General features: G+C 42.6%; 2 protein-coding genes across 8 annotated transcripts; one reads left to right on the top strand and one right to left on the bottom strand.

Annotated features, from left to right (window-relative positions):
* The first annotated feature begins 626 nt into the window (after positions 1-626).
* On the top strand, positions 627-18,914 carry LOC309715053 (uncharacterized protein). Of its 7 annotated transcripts, none has more exons than XR_014279134.1 (6): positions 627-714; positions 1,834-1,998; positions 2,076-2,162; positions 2,284-2,432; positions 2,706-3,991; positions 5,692-5,767. XR_014279134.1 is itself a non-coding variant. In XM_082547854.1 (4 exons), exons 1-3 carry the CDS (start codon positions 658-660, stop codon positions 2,169-2,171), a joined length of 318 nt encoding a protein of 105 aa, XP_082403980.1. In that variant the 5' UTR covers positions 627-657; the 3' UTR covers positions 2,172-2,210; positions 14,368-14,899. The 7 variants fall into 7 exon arrangements, 2 of the variants coding, with proteins under 2 accessions (XP_082403980.1, XP_082403979.1); XR_014279135.1 differs by having other exon boundaries at positions 2,076-2,210; XR_014279131.1 differs by lacking the exons at positions 2,284-2,432; positions 2,706-3,991; positions 5,692-5,767 and adding exons at positions 14,368-14,448; positions 18,854-18,914 and having other exon boundaries at positions 2,076-2,210.
* On the bottom strand, positions 10,230-14,172 carry LOC309715048 (complement C1q-like protein 2). Its single transcript, XM_082547848.1, has 5 exons — positions 13,958-14,172; positions 13,645-13,698; positions 12,711-12,764; positions 11,309-11,443; positions 10,230-11,205 (listed from the first exon to the last, which is right to left on the bottom strand). Exons 1-5 carry the CDS (start codon positions 14,142-14,144, stop codon positions 10,925-10,927), a joined length of 711 nt encoding a protein of 236 aa, XP_082403974.1. The 5' UTR covers positions 14,145-14,172; the 3' UTR covers positions 10,230-10,924.
* Positions 18,915-20,709: the final 1,795 nt, after the last annotated feature.

Genomic DNA, 20,709 nt, shown 5'->3' with positions numbered 1-20,709 from the left:
AGTATCTCGGGGTCTTGTTCGCGAGTGATGGGAGAAGGGAGCTGGAGATCGACAGACGGATTGGGGCTGCGGCTGCAGTAATGCGGACGCTGCACCGGTCAGTCGTGGTGAAGAGGGAGCTGAGTGTAAAAGCGAAGCTCTCAATTTACCGGTCGATCTACGTCCCTACCCTCACCTATGGCCACGAGCTGTGGGTAGTGACCGAAAGAACGAGATCGCGGATACAAGCGGCGGAAATGAGCTTCCTCCGAAGGGTGGCTGGCCTCTCCCTTAGAGATAGGGTGAGAAGTTCGGCCATCCGGGAGGGGCTTAGAGTAGAGCAGCTGCTGCTCCACATCGAAAGGAGCCAGCTGAGGTGGTTCGGGCATCTGGCAAGGATGCCCCCTGGGCGCCTCCTGGGCGAGGTGTTCCAGGCATGTCCCACCGGGAGGAGGCCCCGGGGCAGACCCAGGACACGCTGGAGAGATTATATCTCTCGGCTGGCCTGGGAACGCCTTGGTATTCCCCCGGACAAGCTGGAGGAGGTGGCTGGGGAGAGGGAGGTCTGGACCTCTTTGCTTAGGCTGCTACCCCCGCGACCCGACCTCGGATAAGCGGATGAAGATGGATGGATGGATGGATGGATGGAAGTCGAGGACAAGGAGAAGGAAGCTTTGGATGAGGAGGAAGAGAAGCAGCAGGAGCATCTTTAGGGATCTCTATGATGTCATTGAGGTTTGTTTCATTAATATGGTCCTCTCACAAAGAAAGATGACTTGTTTTAGTTCACCTACTTCCTGTATTAAATAGTGATGTGCAAAACGTTGTGAAAAACCACAGAGCAGGCACGTATAGGATGATCTGATATCGTCGTGTTGATTAACATTTTCAGACCATCATGAAAATGTTGTTCCAGGTTCAACATTGCAAGTGACCAATCACATTCTTTTGATGTTATTCTTTTGCGCGCCAAGCCATTCCTGCATTTATGAAATTCCAATGTTGCAAGGACAATATCAGTTCTGCTTACCGTTTATTAAAGGGTTAGGGTCAGGGTTAGGGTCAGGGTCCGTTCATCGGCGGACAGAGACAGTTTCTCGCAGCTTAAGTACAGTTTTTTGTTTTACGGCGTTTTTTTCCGAAGTCGCAAAAGTATGACGTCACAACATTCTGATTGGTCACTTGCAATGTTGATCCTGGAACAACATTTAGTATGATGATCTGGGAACAACACGAACACGACGATATCAGGTCGTGCGTCACATATAGGGCATCTGCAGGTAAATGAACATCAAATCTCTAAGACAGACTGAAATCTGTATATTTATCACCCTTATGATAAAACCCATGTCCGCTATTGGTTTATGGACTTTGTATTTTGAAGCCTCAACATTTGCATTATTGCTGTTGCTATGTTGGGACCATATTAGGATGAGGGATCAGAATCTGGAGTCGTGCACACTACTGTTTCATTTAGTGTGTATCCATAAGATTCGTACAGCAGATCCAAGTTGTGCCTTGAAAACAGGAAAGTCGTCTGCATAGAGGAGAACTGTAATAGCAGGCTTGTACAAAGTGAGGCTTTGTGCTCACATTTGCTGCACTCGTTTTACCCTGTTTTGATGCAGAATTCATTTGAAATCAGGCAAGAACTGGACTTATTTTTTATAATGTGTTCTTGTGAATTGATTGTGTATCGCATATGTTTGATTTGACTTTCTGCAAGACAACAGTCGTCCGCTGGCCAAAAAAGTTTTACAAATACCTCCACGTGATCTAGCCTGGATTTGGGAAAGAATAGGAAAAAAAATCTGCTCCTCCTGCTTCAGATGCAATTTGTGTTTCTGTGTTCAGAGGCAGCGGCGAGAGGGGAGACCTCGGCTCATCCAGCTGGAGAGCCTGACCAGGAGGAGTCGAACATTAACTCGGCTCTTCCAGGGCACCCTGCAGACTCGGCTGTTGGCATCGATGAGGGATGACGTGAACGCCAAACTGGAGTCCATCACAGGTCAACTGCAGGTATGCGAGTCAGACCTTCTGAGGAGGGTTTCACTTTTCTCTCTTCTTTATAATTGACTCTTTTCTCTCTCTTTCAGCTCCTTGTCTCAGAGTGGGAGGGATTTGAAGCACAAAGGGAGGAACTTGTCGTTTGGTTGGCTGATATGGATGTCCGCCTGAGTGAGGTTGACTAGCTGACAGGAAACACCTGTGAAAAACTGAAACAACTGCAGGTGTGGGCTTGTTTTGATATGACATATATTTGATATGATACATACGGCTGCTTCTGATCTGCTCACAAATCAGATGGAGGCAGATAAAGAGAGATATTGTTAACCAGCACATCGCACTCCAGCAACCCCATCCACAGGACATCCACGCTGTGCTGAGAGAGCTGACCGCCGCATTGGCTGAACAGAGGGTGAAGATTGCGTTCTTAGAAAAAGAGAATCAAGGTACAGTACGGTTTTACGTCGGGCAGTGAAAGAAGTAAGATCGTCAAGAAACCTTTCAAATGATCCACTGTTGTGTTACTACAGTCACGGGTCAGAAATAATCAGATTAAATATAAGTAAAAATAAAATAAGTAACAAACATTATTGGTTCTCATTAAAAAAATAATATATCTCATTACAGAAAGTCATTGTTGTAACGTAAAACAAATAGACAAACAAAAACAAAGTCAGACAACACAGGAATTATTTAAAGTCTTGCACTCTACTTTTCAGACCATGTGACAAAACTGAAAGAACTGGAAAAAAAGGAGATTGAGCCTGACAAGAAGGTGCAGCAGCTACAAGGTGTTGCATGGAAACAAATATCTTTATACTTATCCAACTACCAAAGAACTCAAAACTGTGATAAACATTACAAAGTGTTTTATAAAAGTAAAGCAAACTTCTTTCTATTCTGTTGATTTAAATGTGCTGCCGTTGTGCCGGGGTTGTGGTAAAGCTGTCCATCCACGTAGAGCTGGTCCACAGCGATGACAGCGCGGGAGCCCTTCTGGATGAAGCAGCGTCGGATTGGGAAGAGGACCAAATTTGGACCACATTTTCAGATGTGGTTTTTCCAAATTTAGTCTTGACAGACATTTTTGCAGTTTTGTCTTTGTAGTCTGACCTGACTGACTCTTTTACAGTTATATAAAAGATTGCACTGTGGGCTGGAGTGGCTTAATTTCTTTTTTTTGAAACCACAATGGCACACTACCCAGACGATTCTGACTCAGACATGGAACTTACGTCATTACCAATGTGCAAGATAGTTGAAAATGTAACTCCTAGTCTTAGCCAACAAGTGGTGGAGTTAAGAACTGAGATGACTAGGTGTTGGGTCTAAATTCACTTTAACACTAGGCTCAGTGACTGTTTATGTGACTCACTGAACATACAGCAGAGCTTACTAAAGCAGTGACAACTCACAACGGGGAACTCTCCCCCTCCTGCAATCCCATAGTCTCCTGTTTTCCCAATGGCCACATCGACACCTCACGTTCCTACGAGGGACAAGACTGAACCCACCAACAATACCAACCCATTCCTGCCCAGCAACCTATTTCAACCTATAAATCCTTTCCTCCCATCTCACTCACTCGAGCTCAGCAGCACTTCCAGAGTGATTGCAGCAGCTTTACATCACGCCAAACTGGAGCCTCCTGTGTATGCTGGGGACGATAAAGTGCAACCCGAGGATTGGTTAGGTGCAGTTGGCGCGTACAAAGCCTCATTGAACCTAACCGATGGGCAGTTGCTAAATGAACTGCCACATTTTCTTGCAAAAGAGCCCAGGAAATGGTTCAAGGCATTGAGCTCCCACATCACATCATGGGCTCAATTCTGTCAGCTGTTTAAGACAGTTTTCCTGCCCTCTGACAACCAAGAATGCATCCTGAGAGGAGTTTTGGATCGTGTTCAGACTCAGGATGAACCACTCCCCACCTTCGTTGCCCACATGCTGAGTGAGTTTGAGAAATTGAAAAGCCCTCCACCTGAAAAAGATAGAATTGACTGTGGCGGAGGTGTGGTCCCGGGCGCGGCTGCAGGGGAGGAGTGGTGCAGTGAGCTCAACGGGGCGGTGCTGGAGACGCAGGTGAGAACAGCTGATGGCGTTTGGACTGATGATGGTTTCCTTCCCTTTTATAGTGAGATGGGAGAGGAGTGGAGGGGAGGCTGGAAATCAGCTGAGACCGGAGCTGTCAGACTGTGGTCGGTCATAACAAATGAAAACGATAAATAAACGTGGCATCTGGCGACAAACACTGTGCGTGTGTGTACGTGTGTGAAGTGCATTTCACATTGACCTAATTAGTAAACATGCTCTTGAAAAATACAGAGTTGCCCTGTATGGCGCTAATGGCACTTCTGTAATGGACCTGGTGCTGCGTGCTCATGAGCTTCACTCAGTGCTTGGACGACATAGACCACAGCCTCCTTCGTGTGGCAGAGAAAACTATAACCCTGAACCTTACTGCTTCAAATGCTCTCAGCAAGGGTTCACTACAGCCAAACTGTCTGAAGCAAGTCTCTCGGAGAACCACAAGGATGCTTTACTCAATCTGCTCAGCAAGTTTAGCTCCTTGTTTGATGGTCGTCTTGGCCGTACTGCTCTCACTGAACTCGCCATAGAGACTGGCGATGCAACACCTGTCAATCTCCCACCCTATCGCACGTCACCCACTACGAAACGTGTGATTGAAGAACAAGTGCAACAAATGTTGAAGGACAACATCATTGAACCTTCCACAAGTCCTTGGGCAGCTCCTGTAGTCATTGTCAATAGAGCGGCCGCAGAACCAAGGTTTTGTGTGGACTTTCGAGGGCTCAACCAAGTTACCCGAAAAGACTCTTATCACCTGCCTCGTGTAGATGAGTCTTTAGACTTTCTGGCAAGGGGAAAGTTTGTCTCAACATTGGTCTTAGTGCGAGGCTATTGGCAGGTTGCTGTAGCAGAGGACTCCAAGCCTAAAACTGCCATAATCTCTCACTGCGGTCTCTTCCAGTTTTGGGTGCTGCCCTTTGGGCTCTGCAAAGCACCTGCAACTTTTCAGAGACTTATGAACTCTGTGCTTGCTGGCCTCAATTACAAAACATGCACAGTCTACCTGGATGACATTGTTATCGCCTCACCTACCTTTGAACAGCACTTAGTGGATCTTGAGGAGGTGCTGGGCCGACTCCAGGCTGCTGGCTTGTCATTGAAGCTCAAAAAGTGCCAATTCTGCCTCGATGAATTCACCTTCCTTGGGTACCGCATCACATCATCAGGTGTTAAACCCGATCCAGACAAAGTAAGGGTGGTTAAAGCGTTTGATACGCCAACCTCAGTGAAGCGAGCTTTTGCTAGTGGCTCCCTTCACAAAGCTGGACTCCCCTACTGCACTTCAGAGAAGGAGTGCCTTGCTGTGATATGGGCCCTGCAGGACTTTGATTTCACAAAAGTGCACAAAACAAAGTTCCTGGTGCACTGTCACGCAATCCTTTGCCTCTGACCAGTGACAGGCTGACAGATCTTTTACCAGATCATGCTGTCATGGGCAGCCTGGACATTCGTACTCTGCCCCCCGTCATTCTGGCTGACAATTGAGACAACTGCAGTTAGATGATCATGTCACAGGTCCACTCCTCAGAGACATTGAAGCAGACTCTCTGAACAGCTCAGACAGTGCCACCGTGTTGCAGTATGTTGTGTATGACTCTCTTTTGTGTTACAGAGACCCCAAGTCCACATGTGCTTTGCACCCTTTGAAAGAGCTGAAACTGTTTGCCCCTACTTCCATGAGAGGCACCTTACTTGGGTGGTTTTTTTTTGTTTTGTTTTTTGCCTGTCCCATTTGGTTCTTTAGCCGTCAGAATTGTTGTCTGAAGACCAACAAGGAGACCCAATGGATTTACTTTACCAAATGGATCATCACGGCCTTGCCGTATCGGTCCATTTGATCGACCTTTGTTGTTATTATTTATTTTATTTTATTTTCAGTTGTTACGGATGGGACAGACATGACTGGGGGATAGGAAAGGGAGAAAGAAAGATGAAGGAAAAGAAAAACAGAAGGGAAGAAGGACAGTGAGAAAGGGCACAGAAAAGAAAATCTCCTGGATCACCTGTTGAGAGAAAAAGAAGAGGAAACAAGCAAAAAAACCCAAAGCAGCATATTAAACACAACACCTTCGCATTAATCTAGCTAAGTGTAAACAGCAGTAAATACTAGATATTGAATGTTGTTGTGCAGCACGCAGGACCGACAGCGCACAATGTGCTTTGAAGTGGCAGCCAAGAAAGGTGTAGTTTATGTCCAGTGTTGGAACTAACGCGTTATTAAGTAACGCGTTACAGTAACTACGTTATTATTGTGGTAACGAGCACGGTAACTAGTTATTATGCCAAAACAGATTCAATAACATTAGCGAGTGGTGGAAGCCAGCAGGTGGACGAAGGAAAAGGGAGGCAAGAGGAGAGACCCGAAGCAGCCGCTGGTCTGAGTATCAGGTGAACTGAACTTCAGGTAAGAAGTTATGACCTGCAGTCTCTCTGGGTCAGATATGAACCAAGTTTAGGTGGAGTTTATTTTCGTTATGCTGAGTTTTTCGTACTGCGTGCTAGCTAGCATGACGGAGTTTCTATACAGCTGGGTGGTGCTATGTTACTGATGTTGAACTTTATTTTGTTCATAAGGTTAATTATTAGAGTTGCCAACCGTCCCGTAAAAAACGGAATCGTCTCGTATTCAGAGAAAATATTACGCGTTTCGTATTGAGGTGAAAAGGAACAGTTTGTCCCGAACTTCAGCTACAATGAAAAAGACACAAAGCTGGAGTTATTCTGTGTTTACGCTGCACAGCTGCCTCTTCTCCTCTCATTCTCTCCCCTCCCTCTCCTGTTTCTACTTCAATCATGAAACTGATCAATGATCAGCTGATCGGCTTTTCTCTCTTGTTTATTTATCGCCCACTTTGCGCCAGAAAGAGGAAACCAGCGGATGTCGTGCTAAACAACAGCAGCACGTTTAAGCTTGATCAGCTGTTGTTAGAATTTATTTAATATTAATTTCTAGTATCAGCTGATGTTTGCTGGAGCCACAGCTGTAAACCTGCTGGTCATGATGTCGGTTTGGATATGTGGTGAGAGGAAAACATGAAGATGAAACCAGGAGATGTCCTTACTGGATCATCAGAGCTGAACAGGTGATGGAGAAACAGGTTTACCTTTTAGGTGACATGAATGAGTTGAAGGGAAGTTATGAACTGTTTCTGAGAGACAAATAACACCAGGATCCTTTTCTAAGCAGCTGACAGCTGGTAACTGTGCAGGGGCGGGTCTAGCAAAGTGTTGCCAGGGGTCCATGTAGGGCATTAACAGGGAGAGGGGGGCACAAAGAAATACTTTTCTTTCTTATTCTCATTTAAAATGTCTAGCTTTTAAAAAAATAATTATCTGAGTCTTACAAAAAAACAATTGATAGATTGGTGCATATATACCATCAGAACAGTGAACATCACTGTCACAACAGTGTTTATTTTCATTCAAAGGCTTTATGATTTTTCCTATAATGGCGGGCCAGTCTCTAGTCAAAATGCCCGGGACGATTTTTTGTCCGAGTCCAGCCCTGTATGCAGCTCATCTGCAGTCTGGTGTTACCTACATCTTCCTATTCAGAAGGCAGAATTTCCGAGTTCTGAGTACAATCGAAAGCACCACGACTGCAGTTTTTGTGTTGGATGTAAAAAGCAGGCTAGGATAGAATCAGGCGTGGGATTTCTCTCGTGGAAATGCGCACATTATTTTTTCGTTTGGTAGGTGGCACAGTGCACTTGTGGCAAGTAAGCAAGCTAGAAGACAGGCAAAGTTATGGAAGCAACACATTAACAAGAGAATTCTGAGTAAAAGTTACTTTCCCTAGTAACTAGTTACTCTGAAAGTAACGAGTAACTTGAAGTAACTGAGTTACTTTTGATAGAAGTAACTAGTAATGTAACTAAGTTACTAATTTAAAGTAACTTACCCAACACTGTTTATGTCTATGAACAGTGAACACCTGTGTGGATCAGCGCGCTTGTATTCAGAAGGTTTCCACATGTAATGGTCTGCAAGAGGATGTAGAGAGCCATAGCCCCGTCCCCCAGGGCATGAAGCAGGCATGGAGGAGATCCAGGCCCCAGACATCCAGAGGCTCCCAGAGCAGGAGAGCCCAAGGAGGACCACCGGAGGGGCATCCGTGCCACCCTCCTGGGAAGGGCTGAGGATCCCCAGATGAGGCGTCACCCAGTAGCCACCAAGCAGAAGCCAGAGGGGGCTGCACTGGCGTGCCCGCCGGCTCTGCCGGCAGCCAGCTGTGCCAGAGTGAACTGAGCCGCAGGCCCAGAGGCCGGAGGCCCGAGGGTCCCCCGCACCCCAGAAGAGGCCTGACTGAGCAACAGGCACCAGGCCCCGCCAGGTAGCCACCGGGAGTGAGCTGGTACAAACCTAAGCGCCCAGCCCCGGACACCAAGAACCACCAATGCACCGACCCCTGAGGGCATCAGTCACCGGCAGGGAGTGTGGTGAGGGGAGATAGGCCTCCACACTTTGGAGGGCCTGGGAGTTCCCAGAGAGGTGGAGTCTAAGACCCGACCTGAAATATATAGACACAGACAAACAGGCACACACAGACACAAACATGCATTCCCACTCTCATGCTCACATATACAAACACTCAGCACTCACCCAACGTAAGGACTGACATAAATGGACATGTACACACAATCACACTCCCCAAACATACTCTATACCCCGGGTCCAGGTACCCTCGCCCCAGAGGGGGAAACGGCACCTAGGCCGAGGAGATGTTACCCTTCATCCCGGGGTGGAGGCAAGCAGACTGCCCCAGGCTCCGCAGCAGCAGGGAGGCCCCGCATCCCAGATCTCAATCGGACGGCCAACACCTCCTCCCAGCCCCCACGCCCGATGGTCAGCAGAGAACGGGGGTGTGTGAAGACCGCATACCTCCCTCCTCCCGCTCATGTGTAGTGTTGTGGAAAGTCAGAAGCTGTTGCTCATTCGCTCTCCACCTGCACACCTCTGCGGCTGGCTTCATCTCCACCGCACGTTACAGGTTGTCATTTTCAACAAGTACTTGAATGTTTAATTTGCTTAAAATTATTTTTTTCAGAAATGAGCACTAAATCAGATTTTAAAAAGAAATCTCAGAAATCATAAGTAATTCATTGCTTGCCTATTTTTGGTAGTCTGGGAGCAGTTACAGTGTCTGTGGACATGCAGTTTTAGAAGGATGACAAGAGGAGAGAAACTGCAGAGAGTCACATAAGATTGCAACACTGCTTTCTGTTCTCAACTCTGGATAGTGATACTTTGCTAAGCTTGACAGTCAACGCTAAAAAACGAGAGAAAATTCTGTGAGTGAAACAAATGAGCTTTGAACCACTTCTTAGCACTTTTGCTGCACTCGCACTGACCCACATCTCCTCAACAGGGCCTCTAGGACTGAGGGGAACAGCACCAAGTTGCAGGAAGTGACATCCACAGAGCGCCAAAGACCACACAAATGTTATGTGTTATGACCTTTGTGAAAAAGTCCAGTGTAACAAACCCTGATGTTGCATTCAGGCCATACAGGCTTTGAGAAATCACCAACAGAAGGCATCAAGAAGAAGCTAAAAAGACTCATAGATAATCAAAGGGAAAAGAAAGACAACCATCCTACAGAGAATTCACATCATTCTCCAGAATCTAATACAGTTATTATTGATTATATTAAAAAATATTTTGGCCAAGAAGGAATCCCAGCTTTAAGATAAACTTGTAATGTTGGAAAAAAGGGGAATTTTCCAATGATATAACCAGATTTTACTGTCCACCTATCCCATATGGAAAGTTTAACCAGAATGTACTTGTTGAAGTTTTCCTGCTTGACTAATCAGAAAACCTATAAAATGTTAAGAGAAACAATGTTTATTTCTGTTTCTCTGTAAAAGAGACATTGAACTGAGAAAACTTTGTTGTTAAAACGATTAAACATACAATAATGTTATTGGTTCTTCTCCTTATTATTATTATTAAAGTCACGATTTGTCATAGTCCCCCAATCCTCTCTGTGCTGGCCTACCATTTTCTCTCCCTCCTCTTTATGTGTGTGTGTTAGTTTTTGTTCAGGGACAGGACTCATTCTGCGTTTCCACCTGTGATAGTAACTCCCAGCATGTGTAGATTTGATTGCTGCTCTATGTATAAAACACATGAAAAGAAATCAACAATGCTAGTTCAAAGATGCTTTTATTTTGAAAGTAAAGAATTTAAAGAAATGAACCCGAGTAAGTTTACAGTCAGTTATCTGTGTCTGCATTTGGATTCGGATGGAAAATAAGGAAACATTCCTCCACAGCACTGACACACATTTTATATCAAACTAAATCAGCTGTTTACAGTTTTATCATGATAGTCAGATTAAGTTTAACATCTGTTAAGAGTTTAAGAAAAACACCTGCATGATTATCAAAGAAGAGAAAAAAGAGGAACTGTTGGATTTTGCTCAACTTAACAGGAAAGACTCCAGTTAAAAGCAAACATGTGGGCCAGCAGTCACCAAAATAACAGACTGACCAACACAGGACAGTGGAGCCAATAAAAAACGATGCAGTTTACCAACTTATAGAAAATAGTCAGGACCTAATGGAGGAGCAGCACTTTGTGAAGAGCCGACTCGAAGAAAGGACAAAGAGAAGAGAATCACTGAGCATGTAACTGGATTTATTTGAATCAAAGATAACAAGAAGAAGTAAATTATCTGAGTCAGTAGAAACAAATAAACACAAAACTAGAACCCAACCAGAAAGAGAGAGAGAGCAAGAAACTGATTCCAGCAGGTGATTTACTTCCTGTTTTACTTCTAAAAATGGCTAAGCTCCGCCCACACAGGACAGGCCAAACAGGAAGTGTTGGAGCTTCACACCTCTCACATGGTGAAGATCAGATGACCACTGAAGGTGGTGTGATGATTTTGATTGTCATATATCCTTCTACCATCGAGGAGACGCACAAACACCTGATCTCCAACCTCTAGAAGCAGTGAGGCTCCATTAGAGCCACTCAGTTCTCCAGCTGCTGTTTGGTGTTCATATGCAATAACAACGAGCCCTTGATTCTTGTACAAATAAGCACCTACAGCAACACCACCATGTCCAAACATGTGCAACTCAAAGTGGTAGGCTCCTCTCACTGGTGCAGTGAAAATACCTGTGGGACATTTGTTTTTGTTAAAAGGAAAATCAGCTGTTAGAACATCTGGAACATCAGCCTGACATCAACATAGCTGAGAAGTGACATTCAGTGTTATTACCTGTGGATGGGTTGTAGGCATTTCCAATGTTCGTGATAACATGTTTGAAGACCAGAGTGGTCTCTGTGTTAAAGGGTCCGACGTATGGTCCAGTGCCTGGAAGAAGCACAGCTGCTGAGAAAGCCACATGTGTGGCTGAGAGAGAGAGAGAAATGTCATTATTTAAACTTCCTGTTGTAGAGTTAGACTCTTCCCAAAAAAGTGACCATGACAAAAACTTTAATCTCCAATGAAAGAAATGTTTGACAGCTGGAAGCGTTTCACTGTCACAGAAGAAATCAAACTCTGTGACTTGAAAATGAAATTTGATCAAATCTAACTTTGAGGATCCTAAACTCGTCCTTTAGATCAGACAGGAAGTTATTTTGTAGCTTCTGCCAAGACAACAAACTGTGTTATTCAGTCTTTTAGTTGCATTTTGGTTTGTGCTTCAGAAAAACATAAGCTCAGTTTAATGTCATTCAGTTTTCAAAAAACAGGAAAAGGAAACTGTGCATGGCTTTAAACGCTTATCCAACAGGTGCTCATCAGCAGGGTGAACACGAGTTCAATACAAAACAGGAGTTCGTGGGGTCACCTGTTTCTGACAAGATCATATAAAAATAAAACATTAAAATAGACTAATGTGTATCAAGTCTGAGTCTTCATCAAGGTCTGACAAATATACAGTCAGCCCTGAGTGGCTCTCACCCTACATCTGTGCCAATGTATTTTAAACCTTAGAGCAAACTCATTTTTCAGTGATGACAGATTTCTTTAGGAGAGAAAAAACATGATGTTTCTGCCATTTAATTCTTTGTCTAGTTCTTTTTGTCTTCAGCGTAGTATAAATGACCATGGAGAGGTTTTTATGAGTAGGAAAAGCCATAAACCTGATAATAACTAATACAGAACTCTCACTGAAACAGTGAAAAGTCCAAAAGTTTATGGCCTTGTTCATATTTTCCTAAGCTGACCAGGGGGTCAGATTGGAGTGTTCGGCAAGTCAATTCTGGCCCCTGGGCTTAAAGTTTAACACCCCAGCCGTAGCAGATGCTAAAAGTGAAAATTGCCAAAATACAGAGGTCCATACATATAAAAACTATATGAAGACTCAGAGGCAATATGTATTTCTTGGTAAATTTCTCCAGGAATTCAATTTCTTTTTTGATAATTTTATCCTAGAGTCCCTCAGAAATTCTTTTTTCATAATGTAATTCAGAAAAGTGGATCCAGTAATTGTACTTGATGTGTAAAAACACTGTGTGTACTAAAGTTATTTCTGTGAATGAAATAAAAATGTTCAAACACAGTGACACCACTTTATGAATAGATTGATAGCACTGACATATGTTGATCCACCAAAAGTAAAACATCTGCACAGCCAGTAAATGCACAGTCAGATAAGATTTCCACACAGTACCTTGTAGCTCCTGCTTCAGCGCGTCAATCTCAGTCTTCAGCTTTGCTGCATGATCTGAAAAAAGCAAAGAGATCAAACAATCTCACTGACAGCACACAGTGATTCACATGTTTTTATCTGTAAGTAAGAAAGTAACTGTGACTCTCATTCTGTTCATGCTACACCGAGCGGTGGTCTCCCCCACGTCCCCTCATCCTCCACCCCACACACTGCAGAGCCACAGGACCACACCTCCTACAGGTGCTGGGTGGAGAATGGTTGAAGAAGCAGACTTGTTTGACTGCATCACTGATTCTCATTTGAAATCTGTGCAGTTTCACGCTGTCATGTTTATCCACAGTCTGTCAACTCTCCACTTCGTGTTTCCCTCTCTCTTTCACTGAGACATGAACCCTAGACTGTATGTAAACAATGGCGTTATCATGCCACTATAGCTCTGCTGGTTGAGCAGGTGACCAGTATTGATTATACTTACATAGCACCTTTCTACTCAGCTGACCACACAATGTGCTTGTATTCATACACATACTTTTGATCTTTGTCTAAGAGCTTTGCCTAACACACTCTGATAGAGGCATCTCGCCCAAAGAAGCTTCAGCATGTGGAGCCAGAGAGCGATCCACCAACCTTCCAGTTGGTAGATGAGCTGCTACCACCTGAGCCACAGCTGCCCCGTATGCTGAAAGACTGCAGTGCAGCTCATTTGCCCTCGCTCTCTCCCTGCTTTACCACAAATAAAGACAATGTTGGTGGTCAAGTTGCCTCTGTGATGAACTACAGATTTTCTAGCACAGTAGCGCCACCTGGTGGACACATTTATAGCAGTGACACATGTTGATCCTCCACCTTTATATTTTAGCATCAAAAACGTGTCAGCTGCAGATTTTTTTAACAGTTAGAAATGATCAGAGCCATGATGATTTCCACACAATACCTGTAGACTGCAGCTTCAGCTGGTCAATTTCACTCTTCAGCTTTGCGGTCTGTTCTGAAATAAGTGCAAAATAAAATTTATTTCCCTGGACCATCAATTTCTTTAAGGATTGGCCAATATTTCTATACTTACTTTTATATTTCATTTCTATACAAAATATTTATTTTCACAAGAAAACAAAACCATGAATGTTTGTCATTTCAGTCATTCTGAATATTTACGAGTGACATTGATATCTCTCTAACACAACACTGGATCATATGCCAATTTGTTTTTGCTGTTACTTCTCTCACTACCTGACATGATACTGTACCTTGAGTCTCTTTCTGTAGGACCGTGATCTGCTCTTTCTGCACAGCCACTGAGGCGGTCAGCTGTCTCAGCACAGCTTGGGTGTCCTGTGGACAGGGTTGTTGGTTTGAAGACTTATCTGCTTCAGCCAGATTTGCTGAAAGAGTGCAGACTGAAAGCAACAGCGAGAAAAACACAATGACCTCCATGGTGATATTGTGTCCTCTGCTACTCCGACTGAGCTTTTTATAGCATGTCAGACAAAGGTGTGTATATGGGGAGGTTACTTCCTCCAAACTTCCTCCCACAGACACAGCAAAATCTGAAACTTTCACTACAACACAAGTAAAGACTTTATCAATGAACCATGAATATCACATTTTCATCTTGTTACACTTTGTGAAGCTGGTCACGTTTTGTTTCTCTTTTCAGACTGTTGGAGATTGAGGAAATCTTGAGAGAATGAGGAAGAGGAATGCAAAAGAGATGAACGGATAAAACACCAGCTGAAAGGTGCTGTTTAATTACATTACTTGTGAGGTCAAACCCAGTCATATTTTGGTCTGTGGCCTTGTATTTTTGTAGCTTTGAAACTATGGTCTGGAGGTGTTTACGCCTGGGGCGGTTGATGAGGAAGTCCAACTGTACTTGAATGGCTTATCCTCTGCATTAAGGCTGGTGTATCTTTGCAATAACTGTCATGGTTGTGTTGTATGGCAAGCAGGATGAGGACCCGTATGTAGGCCTGAAGAATAAACTCAAAACGGCAGCTTTATTGCTGGAAAAACTCACGACAAATACAAACCTAAAGGAGAAACTGGAAACAAGAAACTCAAACTAGAAAACAAACCATGAACTGAGAACTAGGAAGTGAGCAGAAACACAGAGGAGAAAAACACAGCATTGTGACGGTATGATGGGGAACAGGTGGAAACACAGCTGGGACTAATCTGACATAATGAGACAGGGGAAAGCAAAGCTCAAAACACTGGACACAGGAGACGAGACTCTCAAAGTAAAACAGAAAACACAAGCGACACTCACAAGGGTCGGCTGTCGCAGGGAAATGAACTGGAATACAGGGGGGTCATCAACCCAAGGACAGTCAGGGAAAATAGATGAAGATCTTTTTAGACAGGACAGCTACAGCTGCCCGTAGTGGACCTTATCACAGCCACAGAAACTGCCATAAGAATTAATAAATTAACACAACCTGAAGCAGAGCAAATCAGGATGAAGTTTTCAGCCACTCCCTCCAGCGCAACAACAAGTAACCCGATCAAACAGCTCCTTTCAGCTAAGCCGGTGTTTTCCTGGTTCATCTCTGTTGTGTTTTAAAGATATCACCATTATCTAACAATCATGCCAACTGATAAGCTTGACACAATACAAGAAACATGAGGATGTGGAATAGAAGACGGGTAAAAGGGGAAAGTAGAGCTCTCTTTCTTTCCCAGCAGAACTTGGTTAGCTTTGGTCTTTGTAATGTTTTTATACAGAGATATCAGTTGGATATGTACTATACATATGTGCATGAAAACCACATTGTTCTGAGAAAATGGTTGTGAGTCAAGTAATAATTAATCTGACACTCAGGGGCTATAAATCTACCCTGTGATCTTTTTCAGTTATGATTAGGAATACAACTTCTGCTTATTACTGTCTGATCATTACTGTGTTTTCTTTGAAAGTAAAATCTCAGCCCACACAAATATATCAACAACAGTGATCACAAAACGGTGTATAACTGAACACAGTAGTGCAATTTTTAACCAGGTCTTCCCATTAACACCTGACCTGCCCAGAGGGTCAGTCAATGAGCTCGTCAATAGCTTCAATGCTAACATGTTAAATGTAATGGACACTATTGCTCCCATTAAGGTGAAGGTTATCTCTGGAAGGAAAAAGTCTCCATGGAGAAACTCCACACTGGTGAAAAATGAAAAAAGAGAGTGTAGGAAAGCTGAGCGCAGATGGAGAAAAACAAACCTCCAGGTTCATTATGACATTTATAAAGAGAAACTTCACAATTATAATTTACAACTGAGGAGTGCAAGAAGGTCCTACTTCTCTGACATCGTCACTAAAAACAGCCATAATGCTCGGGTCTTATTTTCTACAGTTGACAGGCTAACAAACCCTCCTGTGTCAGTGGCAGCTGAACTTCATTCGACCATGGCCTGCAATGACTTTGCCAAATTCTTCACTGAAAAAATCCAAAAAATTAGACAAGCAATTGGTACATCAACAGCAGATCCAGGATATGTACTGTGTCCACCAAAAAACTGTTTAAACACCATGAAACAGTTTCAACCTATTAACAGCAAAGACCTGGAGGACATCTTAGGTCAACTGAACTCCTCCTCCTGCTGTTTAGATGTCCTGCCAACAAGTTTTTTCAAAAAGGTCTCAAAGACTTTAGAGTCAGACCTGTTACAGATCGTCAACTTTTCTTTATTATCAGGTGTGTTTCCAGAATCACTAAAAACTGCTGTAATCAAACCTATACTGAAAAAGGACAGTCTTGACAAGACACAAATGAACAACTACAGGCCGATCTCAAATCTCCCGTTTTTAAGTAAGATCATTGAAAAAGCAGTTTCTCAACAGCTCAGTTACTTCTTAAAACAGAATAATTGCTACGATGCCTTCCAGTCAGGTTTTAGACAGAATCACAGCACTGAAACCGCTCTGACCAAAGTGTTTAATGACATATGTCTGAATACAGACAGTGGAAAAATGTCAGTCCTAGTTTTACTGGATCTCAGTGCAGCATTTGATACAGTTGACCACAACATATTACTCAAACGACTGGAGAACTGGACAGGTCTTTCAGGAACTGTACTAAACTGGTTCAAAACATACGTAGAAAACAGGAAATACTTTGTATCAATAGGTAACTTCACATCTGAGCAGACAAGTATCACATGTGGAGTTCCCCAAGGTTCCATCTTGGGACCCCTTCTGTTTAACATCTACATGCTCCCACTGGCACAGATTATAAACAACAACAAAATAAACTATCACAGCTATGCAGATGACACACAAATATATATCACAATGTCACCAGGAGACCGAGGCCCTGTACAGGCTCTTGGTAAATGCATTGAGGAAATCAATGACTGGTTGTGCCACAATTTTCTCCAGCTAAACAAAAACAAAACTGAGGTAATAGTCTTTGGCGCCAAAGAAAAACGATTACAGGTCACCAGAGAACTTCAATCTATACATCTAAAAACCACAAACCAGGCGAGAAATTTGGGTGTAGTGATGGATGCAGACCTAAACTTAGAAAAACACATTAAGACAATAACAAAGTCAGCTTACTATCACCTCAAGAATATATCAAGGATAAAAGATCTGATGTCTCAACAGGACCTGGAAAAACTAGTCCATGCATTCATCTTTAGTAGGCTTGATTACTGTAACAGCATCTTTACAGGTCTACCTAAAAAATCAGTCAGACAACTACAGCTCATTCAGAACTCTGCTGCTCGAGTCCTCACTAAGACCAAAAAAGTGGACCACATCAGTCCAGCTCTGAGGTCTTTACACTGGCTGCCTGTCCGTCAGAGGATAGACTTTAAAGTTCTGATGCTGGCCTATAAAGCTCTGAATGGTTTAGGACCAAAATACATCAATGACCTCCTGACCCAGTATGAACCATCCAGATCCCTCAGGTCATCTGGATCCGGTCTTTTATCAGTTCCCAGAGTCAGAACCAGACACGGAGAAGCTGCATTCAGCTTTTATGCTCCTTATATCTGGAACAAACTCCCAGAAAGCCTCAGATCAGCTGAAACACTCAGTTTATTTAAATCCAGGTTGAAGACTCACCTGTTCTCAGCTGCATTTGAATAAAGCACCAAATCCACACTTTAACCTTAAATTTCAAAACTTACATTTAACTACTGATTTTATCTACTGCTCTGATTTTATCTGTTTTGATTTTATATACTGTTGTTTGTTTGTTTGTTTGTTTGTTAATTAGTTAGTTAGTTTATTTGCTTGTTTTAATCAATTTTAAATCATGCTTTTTATTTGTTCTTGTTTCTAATGTCTCTGTAAAGCACTTTGAATCACCTTGTTGTTGAATTGTGCTATACAAATAAACTTGCCTTGCCTTGCCTTATTAAGTGGTAATAAGCATACGGTAGCGTTCATACAACTAATTTCATTTCACCAAAACACAAAAATATGTTTTTTAACTAAACTGATAATAGAGTTTTAAAGAGGGCTAGAAATGACTTGTTTTCTACACTTCTTCTCAGTGTTGCGCTCTACCATTTCCTCCTAACGTTATCCGAACATGGGCATGAGCATGGGTGTCTTGCTTTCTATTAAAGAACACACAAATTATAGAAGAAACACATTTAATAAAGAATGAGTTTTAAGTTTTTGTAATTTTAATATAATTAGTTATACAAATTTGTTAAACTGCAGGAATGTCTTAAAGATATAAAGACTTGGGTGACCTCTAATTTCCTGCTTCTAAATTCAGATAAAAAATTATACAATAACTTGAAGTTATTGTACTCAGCCCCCAAAATCTTGAATATGCTCTCTGCTTGTTCTAAATGGCATTACCTTGGCCTTCTTGGAGTCATTTTTTAACAGTATATGTCTTTCGGTGTGCATATGAAACAACTATGTAGGACTGCTTTCTTCCATTTGAGCTGTGGTAATCAACATGTTGTGCAGCTCTGAAGCTGACACTCAAGAAATACAGCTGTTTGGGTCGAAATGTCACTATTAGCTTTGGGCAGAAATCCTAAATTCAGTTTTGTGACTACAGAAAACAAGTGCAGGATATTTGTTTGTGAAAGGGTGACCGGAACTGATGCCACTGTAGGACACTTCCTCATACTTCTGGAGTTTGAATTTTGTGAAGCTGGTCACGTTTTGTTTCTCTTTTCAGACTGTTGGAGATTGAGGAAATCTTGAGAGAATGAGGAAGAGGAATGCAAAAGAGATGAACGGATAAAACACCAGCTGAAAGGTGCTGTTTAATTACATTACTTGTGAGGTCAAACCCAGTCATATTTTGGTCTGTGGCCTTGTATTTTTGTAGCTTTGAAACTATGGTCTGGAGGTGTTTACGCCTGGGGCGGTTGATGAGGAAGTCCAACTGTACTTGAATGGCTTATCCTCTGCATTAAGGCTGGTGTATCTTTGCAATAACTGTCATGGTTGTGTTGTATGGCAAGCAGGATGAGGACCCGTATGTAGGCCTGAAGAATAAACTCAAAACGGCAGCTTTATTGCTGGAAAAACTCACGACAAATACAAACCTAAAGGAGAAACTGGAAACAAGAAACTCAAACTAGAAAACAAACCATGAACTGAGAACTAGGAAGTGAGCAGAAACACAGAGGAGAAAAACACAGCATTGTGACGGTATGATGGGGAACAGGTGGAAACACAGCTGGGACTAATCTGACATAATGAGACAGGGGAAAGCAAAGCTCAAAACACTGGACACAGGACACGAGACTCTCAAAGTAAAACAGAAAACACAAGCGACACTCACAAGGGTCGGCTGTCGCAGGGAAATGAACTGGAATACAGGGGGGTCATCAACCCAAGGACAGTCAGGGAAAATAGATGAAGATCTTTTTAGACAGGACAGCTACAGCTGCCCGTAGTGGACCTTATCACAGCCACAGAAACTGCCATAAGAATTAATAAATTAACACAACCTGAAGCAGAGCAAATCAGGATGAAGTTTTCAGCCACTCCCTCCAGCGCAACAACAAGTAACCCGATCAAACAGCTCCTTTCAGCTAAGCCGGTGTTTTCCTGGTTCATCTCTGTTGTTTTTAAAGATATCACCATTATCTAACAATCATGCCAACTGATAAGCTTGACACAATACAAGAAACATGAGGATGTGGAATAGAAGACGGGTAAAAGGGGAAAGTAGAGCTCTCTTTCTTTCCCAGCAGAACTTGGTTAGCTTTGGTCTTTGTAATGTTTTTATACAGAGATATCAGTTGGATATGTACTATACATATGTGCATGAAAACCACATTGTTCTGAGAAAATGGTTGTGAGTCAAGTAATAATTAATCTGACACTCAGGGGCTATAAATCTACCCTGTGATCTTTTTCAGTTATGATTAGGAATACAACTTCTGCTTATTAAGTGGTAATAAGCATACGGTAGCGTTCATACAACTAATTTCATTTCACCAAAACACAAAAATATGTTTTTTAACTAAACTGATAATAGAGTTTTAATTTCTGTGGGATCTGTAGATAATTCCCCTTGATTGTTCCTAATTATATTAATGGCTCTGTCAGATTCAAGTTTCTTTATCTGCCAAGCTAGTAGTCTACCCGGCTTTTCACCCTGATCATAAAACGTCGGTTTCAATCTTATTAAACCATCTTCAGCTTTAAGCTTAGACAGTTCCTCGTATTTAGCTTTAAGGGTCAATAATTCCTGTTTGTTCTGTGTTGAATCATCTATGTTAATTTCTCTCTCTAATTCTCTAATTTTATTGTCTAATTCGTTCATTGTCTGTTTGAATTTGTTAAATTTAGAGCTGGTGAAACTTATCATTTGTCCTCTAATATATGCCTTTGTTAGGGTCCCTGGGTCGTTGACCCAGTGTTTTGTGTTTTTGGTTCTTTGATTTTGTTATTTAATTATATTCTAGCTTTGCTTTATGGGTTTTAGGATCATTCTTAGTTTAGGTTCTCTGGGTGGAGTTGGTTAGAGTTTTAGTGTTCTGGTTTTCTGTCTGTGTTCCATGTTGCTGTCTTCCCTGT

Source organism: Aulonocara stuartgranti (assembly GCF_965226115.1).
Source record: "Aulonocara stuartgranti genome assembly, chromosome: 10".
Lineage (NCBI taxonomy): Eukaryota > Metazoa > Chordata > Actinopteri > Cichliformes > Cichlidae > Aulonocara > Aulonocara stuartgranti.
Note: the sequence above shows the minus strand (reverse complement) of the source record. Positions and strands in the feature narration are given on the sequence as shown.